This window comes from Muscardinus avellanarius (assembly GCF_963383645.1).
Source record: "Muscardinus avellanarius genome assembly, chromosome: 16".
In the NCBI taxonomy this organism is placed as follows: Eukaryota; Metazoa; Chordata; class Mammalia; order Rodentia; family Gliridae; genus Muscardinus; species Muscardinus avellanarius.
In genome coordinates, this window is record NC_137802.1 from 32953058 (window position 1) to 32970355 (window position 17298).

Below are 17298 nucleotides of genomic sequence, written 5' to 3' on the forward strand. Positions count from 1 at the left end.
AGGCTTGAACTCAGGGATATTCTACCTCTGAATACCGCCAGCCCTATTTTTATTTTATTTTTTTAATTTTGAAACAGATTCTCACTAAGTTACAGAGGGCATCATGAGGTTGCTGAAGTTGAACATGAACATGTGATTCTCCTTTCTCAGCCTCCCAAGTACTGGGATTACAAGTATGCGCCACCATGCCTGGCTCTGTGGTATCTTTGGAATGTCAAAAATCTCAGGTGTGACTGGAAGAAACTACCAATCCATTGATGATATTGGGATTAGGGCCTTCTCCCGCTGAATAGTAGTTAATGTTTTCAGGGCAAGACACAAAAGATCACATTCTTTTTATGTTCTAAATTGACTTTCTCATTGTCATTTAATGCTTCTCCTACTAAGAATAGACTTCTCTGTTATCTGTATGACTTTGGCTATGATATTGATACTTAAGCATTTTTGTTATATTTCTATAAATCCAAAACATTCACTATATTTAGTAACCCATCTAGGATGAGAATAAAAATAAGAAATAGCTGTGTTGTACTAATCTTAATTACTATACAATTGTAACTGAATAATACTTTCACTTCAGTCTACAGATTTTCTGCTAATGACCTATAATCCTTAAATCAGCAGGTTTTATTTATTTATTTATTTATTTATTTATTTTTTTTTTTGAGGTACTAAGGATGGAACCCAAGGTCATTTTACCTTCAAGCTATACCCCCAGCCCTATGTTTTATTTTTTATTTTGAAACAGGGTCTCGCTGAGTAGCTGAGCCTGTCCGCGAACTGCGATCCTCCTGTCTCAGCCTCCCAAATGCTGGGATTACAAAAGTGTGGGCCACCACACCTGGCCAGGTTCCTTCTTTAAATGATACATTTTATGTTAAGAAACATAGGGTGGTCAGAAACAGAGAGAGGGGAGGAAAGAGAGAAGAGAGAAGGCCACAATCCAAGGACCCATTTTCTCCAACCATTCCCTGCCTCCAAATCTAGCTATGTTGCTGAACACATGAGCTCTAAGGGATATTTTAAGTCTAAACTTTAACAAGCAGTGTTTGCTGTGATAGGAACATAAGAAAAGAGGAAACCGTATCTTGAGTTTCTCTACATACTGTTATTTACCTGTTCTTTCCTTCTGTTTCTTTTTGGACTTGTCTATGGTGATTTACGTATTTCCTTGAAATGCTGCTTTGCTTACTGACTCTCAGCAAAAGATGAGACTTCGCTGCATTTTATCCTTCTCTTTGCTTTTATGCCTAGGATAGGTGGGACAATCCTTTAGTATGTGACTGCATGATGAAGGGAATCCTGGGTTTATCTTTAATAGCAGTCTTTATTTTTCTCACTCAGATGGATAAAAGCAATACTTGTACTTTCTTATCTACAAATCATGGGTTTCATGACTCTGGGCAGTTGAACAAACCTCTGGTTGGTAGACTGAGGAAGAGAACCCTATTTTTAGTCATATCCTAAAAATAAGTTTGAAAAACCTTTTTCCCAGCATAATAGTGTTGAGTGTTTCAAAAGTATTTATTTTGTAATTAGAACATAGTAGGAGTTTTGGAAAATGGTTTTTGGAAATACATGTATGCCACAAAGGCCAACACACTTTTATTTATACTGCTGTAATAAAGGACTATACAGAGTACCCATGAGATGATGAAGAATAGGTACGAAATAGAGATTCTTAAAGGACTGATAACAGGGTGAAGGGAGGGTGACTTAAAAGCAGGAACAGGGTTGGGGATGTGGCTCAAAGATAGTGCGCTTGCCTAGCATGTGTGAGGTCCTGGCTTCATCTCTAGCATCACAACACACACACGTAAACATCTTTCATGTCTCATTGATAGTAGAGGAGAAGAAAAATTCAGTAAAATATATTTTAAAATCAGAACAGAGGGAACAGTACATAAATGTGTATATTTTATATGATATTGTATTAAGAACTACTAAATCAATAGCTTTGTAAAATTCAAAATTGTCAGACATTTATAAAAACTGCATCTATAGTTTTTTTTTCAGCTTAAATGAAAACTACATGGATAATAAAAAGATATTCCACTAGACTCTCAAGTGGAAATATTTTTCTCAGGACATCATCGGGATTTTTACCTTAACATTGTTTACTTTTTAAAAGAGGAAGGATCTAACACTATATATCCTATAATAAGAGCTTGTTTCTTTCCTCTAATCCAGCCAAGGATTCACCATATTTAAATTCATGGAATGATTTTTGGTATAGGAACAAGATAGATGATTTTGGATGTAGAACTCCAGAATATTTTTAGTTAGCATGTATTTATAAATGAATAATTTGTTCTTGTGTTTCTGTTTTGCATCCTCCTGGGGTGCTGAACATTTGGTTTCTTAGAATTAAAACCACAAGGGTGGTTTCTCTTGCCTTATTCTACCTTCTTTTCCAGTGTGGGAGAGGGAATAGAAAGACCTTCAATCTTTACATCATTTAAAACTTCTTGAGACTTTGAAACATCATCTGTTATTTCTTACTCAGAATCCCTTTGACCCCTTTTAGTGGTCTCTGATGATTTCTTCTGCATGTTAGAAATATAATGATAATTTATAAAGAAATACATTAAGAATCTGGAATCTGATTGATGGGAGAGATTTAGGCTGCTTCTCAGCAGCAACTTCCTCTGAGATCATCTGTACCACATTGTGTAGGATAAAAATAAAATTTGCATTTTCTTATTAATCCAGCCTTTTTACTTTTTTTTCGTCGCCTTTCTGTATTTCAAAGTCCTATCCTCTGCATTTCTTTTTAATGTAGGTGTATATGTTCTGTTTTAATTAACAATTAGGATCAGTTGTGTGGCCGGGACCCTACTCTCACGGATGAGCTGCTAAATATCCTCACAGAGCTGACTCAACTCAGTAAGACCACCAATGCTAAAGTTGCTCTCCGGGCACGCCAGGTAAGAATAGTTGTTTATCTTGAAGGAAGGCTAGTTTCATAGTTTGGGCAGCTCAGTCACCTTTTAAAGATCATGCAGTTCTCTGTGTATGTCATTCTGCCCTCAGAACCAATGCTTTCATGTGATATATATATATATATATATATATATATATATATATATATATATATATATATATTTCATGAGATATATATATATATATAATTATTTTTTTTTTTTTTCGGTACCAGGGATTGAACCTAGGGGCATTCTACCTCTGCGCTCCACTCCCAGCCCTATTTTTAATTCTTTATTTTGAAACAGAGTCTCACTAAATTACAAAGGGCCTAAGTAGCTGGGGCTAGCTGCGAACCTGTGATCCTCCTGTCTCAGCCTCCCAAGTACTGGGATTATAAGCGTGTGCCCCGACACTCAGCTTAAAAGAAAGAAAGAAAAAAAAATGTAAATATATATGTAAATGTGTGTGTGTGTCATTAAGAATGATTAATGTTGAATCTCTAAAATAGAAACTCTTTCCCTATTATAAAGCCCTGGTATTATTCCCCATCCTCCCTAATAAACCCAAAAGTAAACCAGAGTCAGATGGAGAAAAAGAAACTTAGAGAAGGATATCAATATCTTTTCCCAAGGGGATCTTAGAAGCAGATGAGAACTTTTAAGTGTGTATGAAATGATCATGTGTGGAAAGCAAAAAGATAATGAAATGAATCCTAGGCACTAACAATCAGAACAACCCCAGAGAAGTCCAGTTAGCTTCACCCTGTAGTGTTCATTTCCATTCCAAAAGGTTTCAGCAGGGAAGCGGGTAGTTGGTGCTCCCTTTGTGTTTCAGTGCATGGACATTGACAAGGAAGCAGCATTTGAAGCTGTTCAGTGACCTTCTGCTTTCTCTACAATTGTATCCATGTCACTGAACTACTCAAAGTTATTGAACCTCTCAGTGACCTGCTGAGGGTATTCAGGTCCCACTGTGTTCCTGTTTGTTTGTGACACTGCTTTCACACTCTGCTCCTCATATGCATTCGTGTTACTTTCTGATGCCTTCTCCATGCTGCCGAGTACCTGGAGCTGTCAAAGCAGCTTTTCCTAGTCTTTCTGCAGCAGAGTTGCGAAAGGCTAGCTATGTTGCTTCCACCTTCCTCACAGCTGCTCCCTGCCAGGCCTGGTTCCCAATTAACAGCTAGTCATGCAGTCCCTAGGACTAGCAGCTTTGCAATGGTAAATCACATGCACTGATGGAACTTGATTGAAGCTGTTTTCTCTCCCTTCCCCATTTCCCTCTGGGAAATTGCCCACAATGCAAATCATGGTGGGAGTCAACTGAGATTCACTATTTGTTGGCATTGACTTTATGTTACAGGACCTAGAAGTTGTTTTACTTGGTCTCTGTTTTATCTTTGATGCCTGCACTTACAGATTTATATTTATTGCTTTTGTATCAGAGCTTCCTAATAGGAGTATAGAATAATGACTCCCTTAGGAACTTATGCCTCTTATTTTGCTCTCACTCTAGGTTCTTATTGCCTCCCATTTGCCATCGTATGAGCTTCGCCATAACCAAGTAGAGTCTATCTTCCTATCAGCTATTGACATGTATGGACATCAGTTTTGCATTGAGAACCTGCAGGTATATATAATAGCCCTTTTTTGCCACTCTGTTTTCTTGTCCCCTTTACTCCCAAGAATAGTTTCATTAAGTAATCATTCAATTTTTATTTAAAATGATTTATTCTTAAAATTTTTTCATAGAGATGCAATGGATTTCTTTGAAAAGTATTGCAGCTTAGCCTAAAAAAACAAATTAGCCCTACCTTAATATCTTTTTTCTTTAATATCTTAAAAATCTTTACCTTTTGTGCTTTTTCCTAGAAAGCATTGCAGGCCAGAGTTAGATGGCAGCATTGTTTGATGTCTGATATTTGAATTAGATTTATACATAAATGGTTTTTACTCTTCTGGAGATAAAACTATTTAAATATAATTTAATTTTAATTTTATTTTAATGCTTACCATTAAGCTATATAAGGAACCCATTTTGTAAGAGGTTATTGGCTAATTACACTGATCAGAAGGGCCCTGACTTTTATTATTATTATTATTATTATTATTATTATTATTAATTATTATTATTATTATTTTGGTGGTACTGGGGTTTCTGGAAGCCCTTCTACCTCCAGGCTACACTCCCAGACCTATTTTTATACTTTTTATTTGGAAATAGGGTCTCTTAAGCCAGCGTGGCTGGCTTCAAACCTGCGCGATCCTCCTGTCTCCGCCTCCCAAGCACGGGGATTACAAGCGTGCGCCACCATGCCCAGCTTGACTGTTTTTTAACATCATCATTTTTCCAAGAGTGGCTTTCTGTTTTTCTACTTAGAAACCAGGATGCTTTTGTTATATCCAGCCAAAGGAATCTTCAGACTTTCTGTAAGATTTCTTCTTTGTGAAGTGATTTTCCCCTAGAGCTGAAAGAAGACATTTGTATTTGGTTCATAGTTGAAATCTAGTATTTCAACTTGAGTTCAAATCTAGAATTTACCATAGTGGAGAATTAAGGCAATATTTAGGAAGCAAAGTGTATATAAATGTCAAAAAGGGTAAAAATAATCATGAACACTTATTTAAGCTTATAATTGATGCTTTTAAGACATTATTCTAAGAATTTTATGTGTAGTAAGCCAAATACTCTTCACAACAGCCCAATAAGGACAGTTATTATTTTTCCCATTTGTGTCTGAGGAAGTCAAGGCACAGAGCAATCATGCTCATTATGACATCCATAGACAGAATTCTTAGCTTTTCAATAACTGCTTCGAATGCCAGATAATAGTATAAAACCTGTCTTTTTACCTTCCAGAAACTCATCCTATCTGAAACATCTATTTTTGATGTCCTCCCAAACTTTTTCTATCACAGCAACCAGGTAGTGAGGATGGCAGCTCTGGAGGTAAGTGTTCATTTCATGGTCAACTCTGGTTTCTAACTGATGTTGTTTTTGTTTTTGTTTGTTTGTTTTTTAGTAGTGGGGATGAAACCCAGGGACATTGTATCTCTGAGCTACACCCTCAGCCCTATTTTTTATTCTTTAAAAAATTTTTTTGAAACACTCTCACTGAGGTGTGAAGGACCTCACTAGGTAGCCGAGGCTATCCGTGAACCACGGTCCTCCTGTCTCAGCCTCCCAAAAGCTGGGATTGCAAGCATGCTTTTACCTAGAAAGCATTGCAGGCCAGAATTAAATGGCAGCATTGTTTGATCTCTGATATTTGAATTAGATTTATACAGAGATGGTTTTTACTCTTCTGGAGACAAAACTATTTAAATATAATTTAATTTTAATTTTAACACCCGGCTTGTTTTGTTCTTTTTCTTTAGCCTTTCGTTGCCTGTCCCCTGCCCCTTCCATGCTGGTGATGGAACCCTGAGGCTTGCACATGAGAACATGAGGCAAGCATGCTGCCACTGAGCAATATCCCAGCTCATGGGGTTGGTTCTGAGGGTAGTCTTTTCCTTGGAAACTATAAGTGCTTTACTTGAGTATTTCATATGAACTTCTGGGTTCACCAGCTTTTGGGTTCCAACCACAGGGAAGTAGCTACCAGCATTTTTCAGTAGTTTCTATTTTCCAGATATTTGAATTCTCCCTTTTCAATTGATTAGGATTCCTTGTGACAAATAAGTGAAAAAAATAGGTGGTTAATCTACACATGTATAACTTTACCATTTTGTGATTTAGGCCAAATTAAAATGGATTTTAAGCTGGGCATGGTGGTGCATGCCTATAATCCTAGTATTTGGATGGATGAGACAGGAGGATCACAAGTTCAAGGCCAGCCTCAGAAATTTAGTGAGGCCCTCCACAACTTAGACCCTATATCAAAATTAAAAATGAAATAGGGCTGAAGATGTATCTCATAGGTAAAATATCCTTGGGTTTAGTCCTCAGTTTCATAAAACAACAACAATAAAAATGGATTTTATTTATATTTGGAATTGTCAACAGCTCTTACAAAATTCTGCCTCATAGGAAAGAAAGTAACATCATTTAATAAACTGTGGTTAGCATGGTGTGGTGGTGCATGACTGTAAAGTCCCAGTACTTGAGAATCTGAGAGAGGAGGATTGCAGGTTCGATACCAGTCTCAGCAACATAGTGAGACTCTTAGCAACCTAGTAAGACCCTAGTAAACCAAAACCTAGTTCAAAACCTAGTAAAGAACCCAGTAAAACAAAACATAAAAGTCAGGTATGATGGTGCATACCTGTAATTCCAGTACTTGGAAGGCTAAGACAGGATGATTAGAACATCCTCAGCAAGTAGTGAGGTTCATCAATCTAGTAAGACTCTAATTCCAAATAAGAAATAAAATTGGTCTGGGGTATAGCTTGAAGGTAGACTGCCCCTGGTTTCAATCCCCAGTACCACAAAAACAGACAAAAAAACTAACTATGGTTTAGGTTGTTTTCTCATTTAATCCTATAGTTACTTTATGAAATAAAACAGTGAGATTCTGAGAGGTTAAATGACTTGTCCGAAATTTTCATAGATAATAAATGGAAGAGCTTGCATTTGAACTCAGGTCAGTCTGATGTCAAAGATTTTTTTCTGTTTCTACTACAGTGCACCCTGATTAAGCACAAAAATTTCAGGTTCTGAAGACTACCTTAAAATTGCCAAGTAGATATTTTTTGATGATGGAAAAACAGAGTATTTTAGATGATTTTATGCAATATAACATTATAGTCTGTTGCTAGTTGAGTTACTTTTTATTTGTATTCTGTGAGTAAAATATAAATTACCCTATTCAGTAAATACCAAATATTTGAAATATCTAAACTTTTTTCAGGGTTTTCACGTCATTTAGTGAAAATCCTTATATGCCGCACATGGCGATAGAATCCTGTGTAACATTTTATTTGCATGGCATGTGTGAGGGTAAAATGTTTTTGCTGAGACATAGTCTGCTGCTGTTTAACTCTTGAGTCAACTTAATGTGCTTGAGATATTGTACATCAAATTATGCCTCATTTCTTTTGCCTAGAATTTGGAGCTGTAAATACTCCCAACATTTGATTTGAGGCAATAAAATGGAAAAACAAAGAAACCCACAAGATAGTAAAAGAGTTAAATTGTTGTTCTGCCATTTCTTTCATCTTCTGTCTTCAGTCTTAAGTGGCTCAGAACAGCACTTCTTATTTTTTCATTGCTTACTTTTATCTTTTGTCAAAATAGTCATGCTTAACAAATTAATAGATACAGTTTGCTGGGCATAGTGCCACATGCTTGTAATTCCAGGATCTGGGATGCTGAGGCAGGAGGATCACAGGTTGAAAGCCAGCCATGGCAACTTAGCAAAGCTCTCAGTAACCTAGTGAGACCCTGTTTCAAATGAAGAAACAAAATCGGACTGTGGTTCTCCTTTGGAAGTAGAACATCTTTGGGCTCAATCCTCAGTACCAAAAAAAAAAAAGTCATTGTTCTTTGTGCTCTGTTTTATTAAAGATTAAACCTTCTATAGAATTGAAGTTAGTGTAAACAAAAGTTTACTGGGCACTTAGAGGTGTCCAGTAGAGACAGCCTAATTTATTTCCATTCATATTCATGGATATAGTACTAAAATTTCAGCTTTGTTAACTAAAGCAAGATATGTTTGTATAGGTCTGTGAGACGAAGCTTACCACCTTCTACATCAAGTGTCTATTTCCAAGACTTTCTGTTTCCTGGTCTCTGTATTCTCTTCATTTCTGTTTTTGAAATTATTTACTGAAGATCATTTTTTAACCAGGTGTATGTTCGAAGGGCTTATATTGCCTATGAACTTAACAGCGTACAACACCGCCAGCTAAAGGACAACACCTGTGTGGTGGAATTTCAGTTCATGTTGCCCACATCTCATCCAAACAGGTGAGTTTGCACTGCAGTGTGCACTTCAGCCAGCTAGAGGCTGGTTAGGACAGTTAGGGGAATAATAGATATGACAATTTTATGTCTTTGTTTTTTTTTTTTTTAGGTAGGAATGTCAAGTAAAATTGCACAGATTGAAACTATAAAAGAAGAGCCTCTCATTGCCCATGTCTTTGATCTAGAGAGATAAAGTATAAAGATAAAAGTTAGGATTAATCCATTCATTTTCTTGTATTATATCAGTTATAAAAACAGTTCCTTCCATTTACTGGCATTGTTGGAACTTTACCAGAAGAATCACTTTTTTTTCCTTTTTTGGATTTTTATTGATGCATATATTTTACATAATAGTGAGTTTCATAGTGATACATTCATATATGTGCTAACATATTTTGGTCTGCTTCCTTCTCATACTTCCCTAAAAATAAAATCTTTTTTTTTTTTTAAACAGTGTGAATCAGCAGTTGAAATAAAATATATCTTGGATGGTCAGGGTGCAGTGGCATACACCTATAATCCCAGTGACTCAGGCTTTTGAGGCAGGACCATAGCAAGTTTAAGGCCAGCCTTGGCAATTTGGGGAGACCTTGTCTCTGAATCAAGCAAGAAAAAGGATTAGGGAATGAGTCCTTTCTATTGGTAGAGCACTCTAGGTTCAGTCCCCACCACCACTACCAAAAGAACAAAACAAAACAAAAAACACCTCCTGGATGGAATTACTTTGCCTTTTTTTAAATGTTTGGTATGGGTGGTTGAAGTTATACCTGAGCTAGTTTTATTATTTCCCTAAAATCAGACACCTGAATTTAGCAGTTAAAATTCAAACAGGTTTTAATAATCACATTTTAGAAACAAACTTAAAATAGATTACCTAATTGACCATGCTCTTCATTATTCCTCCCTTCTTAAATCCTTTAAAATGTACATATGAAAATTTCAGTAATGCTTTGCTTTTAAAATAAAAATCCTTATTTATCCTGTACCCTCATTGTAAAAAACTATTCTGAGGCAAGGAAAATCTTAAGAATTCTGCACACACACATGTTCACACTTTCCTATATTTTCATTCTTTTTAGTAATACCACAGGAAATATAAATACCGCAGGCAATCTTAACCTGCCCCTCTCCATTTCTTCTTTATGGCCTTTGCTTCTTCGCTTGGTATTACAAAGTACTATGTCTTTGGGGATCCTTAGTTATAGACACCTGAAATGGTTTTGTTCTGAATTGCCACTTCACCCAAAGCAATAGAGCCTTTCTGGAGACAAAGAAGTCTGTGCTGAGACTTTTGGCCACTGGATGCCACTGTTGATCCAGCAGAGGTTCTGCAGATGAACAGAGGCATCTTCAGAAAAAGTATCTCTCTCCTTTGTCTCTGAAGGTCCTTTCACTTTTCTACCTTAAAAATGCCTTATGGCTGGCAGAGAAAAGAATATATCCTTGATTTAGCAAGCATCTCTCGGTACATTTTTGCCTCCATGGATTTCAGAATCTCATTTTCTAGAAACGAATGGTTGTCCTTCAGTGAGCAGGGAAGTACTCATGGCACACATGGGCTCAGCACTCGGTCTCCTTTCCCCCCAACCCGATTCCTTGAATAATTGTAGAGAACTACATGCTGTACTCAATGCTGTTTGTAATTCTCTAGACAGTCTCCCCTTCTTCCTGCTTTCTGCTACCTCTTCCCTTTGGGCAGTGATCTGTAGTCATCTTGTAGAGCTGCCTCAGATTTCCTTCCTTCCTCATTGCTCCCCTTGTCTTTCGGAATTGTTCTCTGTCTTACTTTTTTTTTATTTGAGACTATGTGTCTAGTTGGGTGAGAGAAAGGTAATTGAAAAAAATGTGGGAAATTATTAACTGCTTTGTTTAGAAGTCTTACCTTTCCACATTAGCGGTGTGAATCTGTATTTTCCTCGTGTATTTCAAAATTTATACTTGTCTCTTCCAACATGTGCAGTGTACATACCCCTATCAAGAAAGATGAGGCTTGAATAGAACTGTAATCTGTGGTCTCTAAAGTTTTCCTTGAGCCGAGTGTGGTGGCACATGCTTGTAATCCCAGCACGTGGTAGTCTGAGACAGGAGGATCGCACAGGCTAAAAGCCAGCCTCAGCTACTTAGTGAGACTCTCAGCAACTTAGTGAGACCCTGTTTTCAAATAAAGTATAAATTAGGTCTGGGAGTGTAGCCCTGGATTCCTCTCCGAGTACTACCCCAAAACAAAACAAAACAAAAACCATTTGTCTAAAGTCTTCCTTGGTTATGTGTGTAATTTTAAAGCTGCTGGGATGTTATTTTTATCACTATCATTGTTGTTGGTGGAGTTGTGAAGGTGAAGATAAATGCATAATAAGGAAAAAAGATGAAATAATCTTTGTAAACACTAGAAAATAATGTTGAAATTGCTTTAATTCCTTTTTTTTTTTCTTTTTTTTCTTTTTCTTTTTTCTCTCTCCAGTACTAGGGATGGAACTCAGGGGCATTCTACCTCTGAGCTACACCCCTGGCCCTGTTTTTTATTCTTTAATTTGAAATAGGGTCTCACTGAGTTGCAAAGGGCCTCACCAAGAAATAGCTAAGGCTATCTGTGAACTCGAATCCTCCAGTCTCAGTCTCTTGAATGCTGGGATTACAAATGTGTGCCACCACACCCGGCATGCTTTAATTCTTTTTTAATCTGAAGTCCTTTTGTTAATTTATGATCACTTGATCAGAAAATGATAGATCCAGTTTTAGAGGTTTACTTCAATAGTTATTAGAGATTTGCTACTTGATTTCAGTTTTGTAAGATGTTTTTTATTTGCTTAGAGAGATTTTTGTAACAATTTTAGGTTAGATCTCATGCCACAGTTAAGGGCTCAGTCTTCCATAAACCTGCCCCTACTTCAGATGTGGCCCCAAGTAGAATTCCTAAGCCATCTGCACTTTTGACCAACTGGCTATGAAGTTTGGAGTTCCCACAATCCCCTCAGTCCAGCAGTTCCCTAGAACAATACACAGAATGTAAGCATCACAGTTTTATTATAAAGGTTACAGATCAGGACCACTAGAAAGAAGAGACATATAGAAGGAAATCGGAGAAGGTCTCAGACACAGCTTCCCTGTTCTCTCTCTGTGGAATCAGGCCACACTACTCTCTAAGCACATCAATGTATTCACCAACCAAGAAGATCCATGGAGCAGAGTTTCAGTGGCAAGTTTTTATCAGGGTTCCATTCCACAGGCATGATTGATCGAATCTTGAGGTACATGCTTAAATCCTACCTCCCAGTGGTCATGCTGGCTCAAAGCCCCAACCATCTTATCACATAGTTTGGTCTTTCTACTGACCACCTACCATCCTGATTCATTTCATCTTTTCTCCTTTCTTAGCATAAATTCAAGTAGGATCCAAAGGGCCCATGCATAACAAAGATACTCCTATAACTTGGAAAATCCCAAAGATTTAGCATCTCTCTTCCAGGAAATAGGGAAAATGACTGGTCAGATTATTGATTATATAGTAGACCTGCTCACCTTAAAAAGGATTATCTACTTTTGAGTCAAATATGTTTCTTTTTTTCTAACTCCAATCCTTTTATTCCTTTTTATTATAATGATTCTCAGAATTATCTGAGGGATATTTTGAGAATGCAGTATATTGATCTGACCTATTTTGAATTAGAGCCTAGGCTCTAATCATTTTTTGAAAAGGTCCTCTCACAATTCTGGCAGCAGTGTAGTGGAGAATAACTACCTTTGAATCAACACTGTCCAATAGAAATCTAATGCAAGCACATATGTACACTTAAACTTTAAAAGGGTAGAAACACATAAAATTAATTTTAATAATATTTTAACCCAATAATTGCAAAATATCATTTAAGTATGTAATAAAAATTTTTAATGAGATCTTTTATATTCTTTTGTTCACACAAAGACCTTGAAATTTAAAGTTCATTTTATACATTCTTTATAACATATCTCAATATAGACTAGCCACATGTCAAGCACTCACTAACTGCACGTAGCTAGTTACTGTAATATTGTTCAGCTCAAATCTACACCAAAAATTAAGTAGGGTAATCAAACTGAGTTTTATGTTAATGCTAGTACCTCTAGAAGATATTGAAAAAACTCTTATTCTTATATTGCTGCTTCTTAATAGTTATGGAATTATCTATATCTGATACTATAGATATTATAATACAGTCCTTAAGAATGAAACAAAAATCATACATGTTTTACTTATGAATGTAAAACAGATTACAATATTTTTCTTAATTAGAGTTAATAAACCAAAAATTCTGTGGGAAGAAAACACATTTTTAAAACAAAATAAACAAATATATATATATATACACACATATGTGTATATATATATATTTTTTTCTTTCTTTCTTTCTTTCTTTCTTTCTTTCTTTCTTTCTTTCTTTCTTTCTTTCTTTCTTTCTTTCTTTCTTTCCTAGTACTTGATCTTCACATTCCTTGGCAGGTGTTCATTTGAAATAGACTAAATTTGTCCAGCACTTCATTAGAAGTATCTTTGTAAGCTGTAATATCAAAGCAAGACTACAATCACTGTATATGGGGTCATCTGGTGGAATTTCACCTCTGCGGTTTGTTTTTACCAGTGATTTAACCCCCATAGGTTGAGATGAAATATGTCTCTCTTTCTACAAGCTGACAGCAGGAAAGCATTTTTTCAGGAAAGTGTTGTAGATGTCTTTTGTATTGAAGACCTGTGTCTCATTAGGACCAGTTTTATTTTTTAGAGAAGCAGGCAAAACACATTTGCAAATGAGTAGGCGAGCTCATTTTTCCTCCCAGTTCTGGGGATAGAAACCAGAGGCATTTGACCTCTGAGCTACACCCCTGCCCAATTTTTTATTCTTTATTTTGAAACAGGGTCTCACTAAGTTGCGGAGGGCCTCACTAAGTAGCTGAGGCTGTCTGTGAACTACGATCCTCTGGTCTTAGCCTCCCAAATGCTGGAATTACAAATACTGTGCGCCACCACGCCCAGCTGCTGCTGCTGCTTTTTTTTTTTTTTTAAAGTGCTGATGCTGGAGCCGGACATGGTGGCACACACTTGTAATCCCAACATGCAGGAAGCTGAGACCCAGAGGATCGCAATTCGTGGACAGCCTCAGCTACTTAGGGAGGCCCTCTGCAGCTCAGTGAGAACCGGTTTCAAAATAAAGAATAAAAAATAGGACAGGGGGTGTAGCTCGGAGGTCGAATGCCCCTGGGTTCCACCCCCAGACCCGCAATAAATAAATAAATAAATAAATAAATAAATAAATAAATAAAGTGGTGATGCTGGGGATCAAATCTAGACCCTTGCTCATGCTAGGCAAACACTCTACCATTGAACTACATGCCTAGCCCAAAGGTACCACTTTTTAGCACATTTGGACAACATATTTAATTCCTTTTTATTTTTTTAAGACATCATAGGTCTTGCTTGACATTTACTTTATTTTTTAGTATATTTTGACTGCATTTTTTCCTAAAGTTTCTTGATATTTTTATTAAATAAAAAGCAGATTATTGCTGGGCGTGGTGGCACACGATTGTAATCCCTGCGCTTGGGAGGTGGAGACAGGAGGATCACGCTGGTTCAGAGCCAGCCTTGCTGGCTTAAAAGACCCTGTTTCCAAATTAGAAAATAGGTCTGGGACTGTAGCCTGGAGGTAGAAGGGCTTCCAGATTATTATACTTTATTCCTAGTCTCCTTGACTTTTTTTTTTTTTTTTTTTTTGTGGTACTGGAAATTTGACCCAGGGCCATTCTGCCTCCAAGCTATACCTCCAGCCCTATATTTTATTTTATTTTATTTTATTTTATTTTATTTTATTTTATTTTATTTATTTGCGGTACTGGGGATGGATCCCAGGTAGATTCCATTCTACCTTCGAGCAACACTCCCAGCCCTATTTTTTATTCTTTATTTGGAAACAGGGTCTCACTGAGTTGCATGGGACCTCACTAAATAGCTGAGGCTGTCCTCGAACTGCGATCCTCCTGTCTCAGCCTCCCAAATGCTGGGATTACAAGTGTGTGCCACCATGCCTGGCGCCCTATTTTTTATTCTTTATGTTAAAACAGAGTCTCACTAAGTTGCAGAAGTCCTCACTATGTAGCTGAGGCTGGTCGTGAACCTGTGATCCTCCTGTTTCAGTCTCCCAAGTTTTGGGATTACAAGAATGCACCACCATGTCCAGCTCTGTTTCATACTTTTTGCTAGGCATTCTTAGTCAGAGTACATTGTTTTCTACCTGGCCTTCAACTCATGACTTTTTCCTGAGAACTGTAGTTATAACTTATGTAGCATCCCCAGGTGTTCTTCACCAGAAGACCCTACTATTAGAGTTTCAGGGAAGCTTCTTGTCTGGATTTATCTTCTTCTTAAATTCTCTTCACTTGAACAAAAGTTTAAGGATACTTAGAAACTTGAGGTGATGGATGTAGCTCATAGGTAGAACACTTGCCTAATATGTATGAGACCCTGATTTCAATCCCAGCACACTGAAAAAAAGTTTTCATGTTTATGTGTGTGTTTCCTTTTATACATTCTTAGCATTTAAAGGCTATTTGCTCCTGTATATAAATTTTTTTGAGAGGAGAGGGATTTTTTTATTTTTAAAGGTGACCTGTAGCCATTTGACAATTATTCTTGAAGGTGAAGTGAATTTCCTCAGTTGTTTTCTTGGTGCAGGAATAGTTAGAACAGCTTATCTATTTCTAGGACCTGATTCTATTGTGTGAGATTGAATGAGCTCAGTGCTTTAGTGAGTCCAAAGAGTGTTTCACATGGATTAATTCTGGAACTCAAACCATATGATTCACCATTTCTTTCTCTGTTTCTTCATCCAGTGAGAATCGGGGTTTACAGCTTGAGGTGTGTTTGTGTCTGTCTTTTCCCCTCTAAAACTATTATTACTCACTGGGGCTGGAAAAGCAAAAGCTTAATACACTGAAGCATCATCCTAAATGCCTTTATTTTTTACCATTCATTGAGTCATTTAACATTCAGGCTTTCACTTAGCTCTGGAAATTTTTAAACACTTTAGTACTTTAAGCAAGTCTTTCAGTCTACCTGTATAGTGATTGAAATATATATAATACTCTAAAATATAACTGTATTTATACAAACATATGTAAAATATCCCATAAGCTCAGTGGCTCTGCATATGGCTTTGTATATTTTGAAAGTGTGGGAGTTAAAACTTAAAACTCCAAATGATTTTTATATATAATACCCACTAGCAAACATAGGTAGTTTAAAAAAGTTTCTGAAGCTGGGCATGGTGGCGCATGCTTGTAATCCCCGCACTTGGGAGGCGGAGACAGGAAGATCGCGCAGGTTCGAAGCCAGCTATGCTGGCTTAAGAGACCCTGTTTCCAAATAAAAAGTAGAAAATAGGTCTGAGAGTGTAATCCAGAGGTAGAAGAGTTTCTAGGAACCCCAGTACCACCAAAAAAAAAAAAAAAAAAGTTTCTGTCTATACTCCAAGTAAGGAGTATCAAAATTGATGCACTAGGTGGAAGAATACTTTGTTGTTTCTGTACATATGTAATGGGTGAGGACCTATTGGTGTTTGTTTCTGCCAATTTCTTAGATGGAAATTCATGCTTTTGTTAAGTTGGGTTGCATTTTACTTTCTTTGCTATTTGCTCCTTGTGAATTTGGCCGCCTGTATTATAATGTTTTAATTCAAGTCTTACATCCAGAAGAGGTCAGTTGTGTTTTCCTCTGATAACACATGTTTTGGTCATGGCTCTGTTTAGGCTGCTTGGTGCCTTAGTGTCCAGCTGTTGGTGGTTGGCCTCTGAGCCTTATTTTTATTTGTAAGGAAGGTTAGAAATCAGAAGCCTTCCATGTGACTAATCAGCAGCCTGCTACCATTTTTGAGAATTCTGATAATCTTTTTTTTTTTTTTTTTTTTTTTTTGGTGGTGGTACTGGGGTTCCTGGAAGCCCTTCTACCTCCGGGCTACACTCTCAGACCTATTTTTACATTTTTATATTTGGAAACAGGGTCTCCTAAGCCAACGCGCGCGGCTGGCTTCGAACCTGCGCGATCCTCCTGTCTCTGCCTCCCAAGCGCGGGGATTACAAGCGTGCGCCACCACGCCCGGCTCTGATAATCTTTAACACCCCAAAGACTAGACTTTTCTTTGGATACTACCAAGACACTCAAAAGTCATCCAGCTTGTAGCTTTTTTTTTTTTTTTTTAGCAATGGGAATACTTGTTTGTAGTTAACAGGCCAGAATGAGCTATAAATAAATAAAATCCTACAGTGTTCCTTCATTCAGGCTAGTCTGCTGATAAGATGCAAGCATCTAGCAGAAGAAAAGATTCTCAGCAGGTTTAAATGCTTACCAAAGTGCTTTCCTGTATCTGTAGCTCAGCGTCTAGTCTCTGCTGTGTTATTTTGACACTCTAGACTTGTAAGATTGGAGAGTTGAGTTTAAAACTC

General features: G+C 37.1%; 1 protein-coding gene across 2 annotated transcripts in view; it reads left to right on the plus strand.

The window, feature by feature from the left end:
- ACACA (acetyl-CoA carboxylase alpha) overlaps positions 1-17298 on the plus strand; it is a gene marked incomplete at both ends in the record, with an annotated part of 343744 nt that overhangs the window by 173803 nt on the left and 152643 nt on the right. For both annotated transcript variants that reach the window (XM_080712598.1, XM_080712599.1), the window contains 4 exons: positions 2814-2927; positions 4441-4554; positions 5785-5874; positions 8714-8832. In XM_080712598.1, the coding sequence (XP_080568724.1) occupies positions 2814-2927; positions 4441-4554; positions 5785-5874; positions 8714-8832 (437 nt within the window). The remainder of the gene's footprint in view (positions 1-2813; positions 2928-4440; positions 4555-5784; positions 5875-8713; positions 8833-17298) is intronic.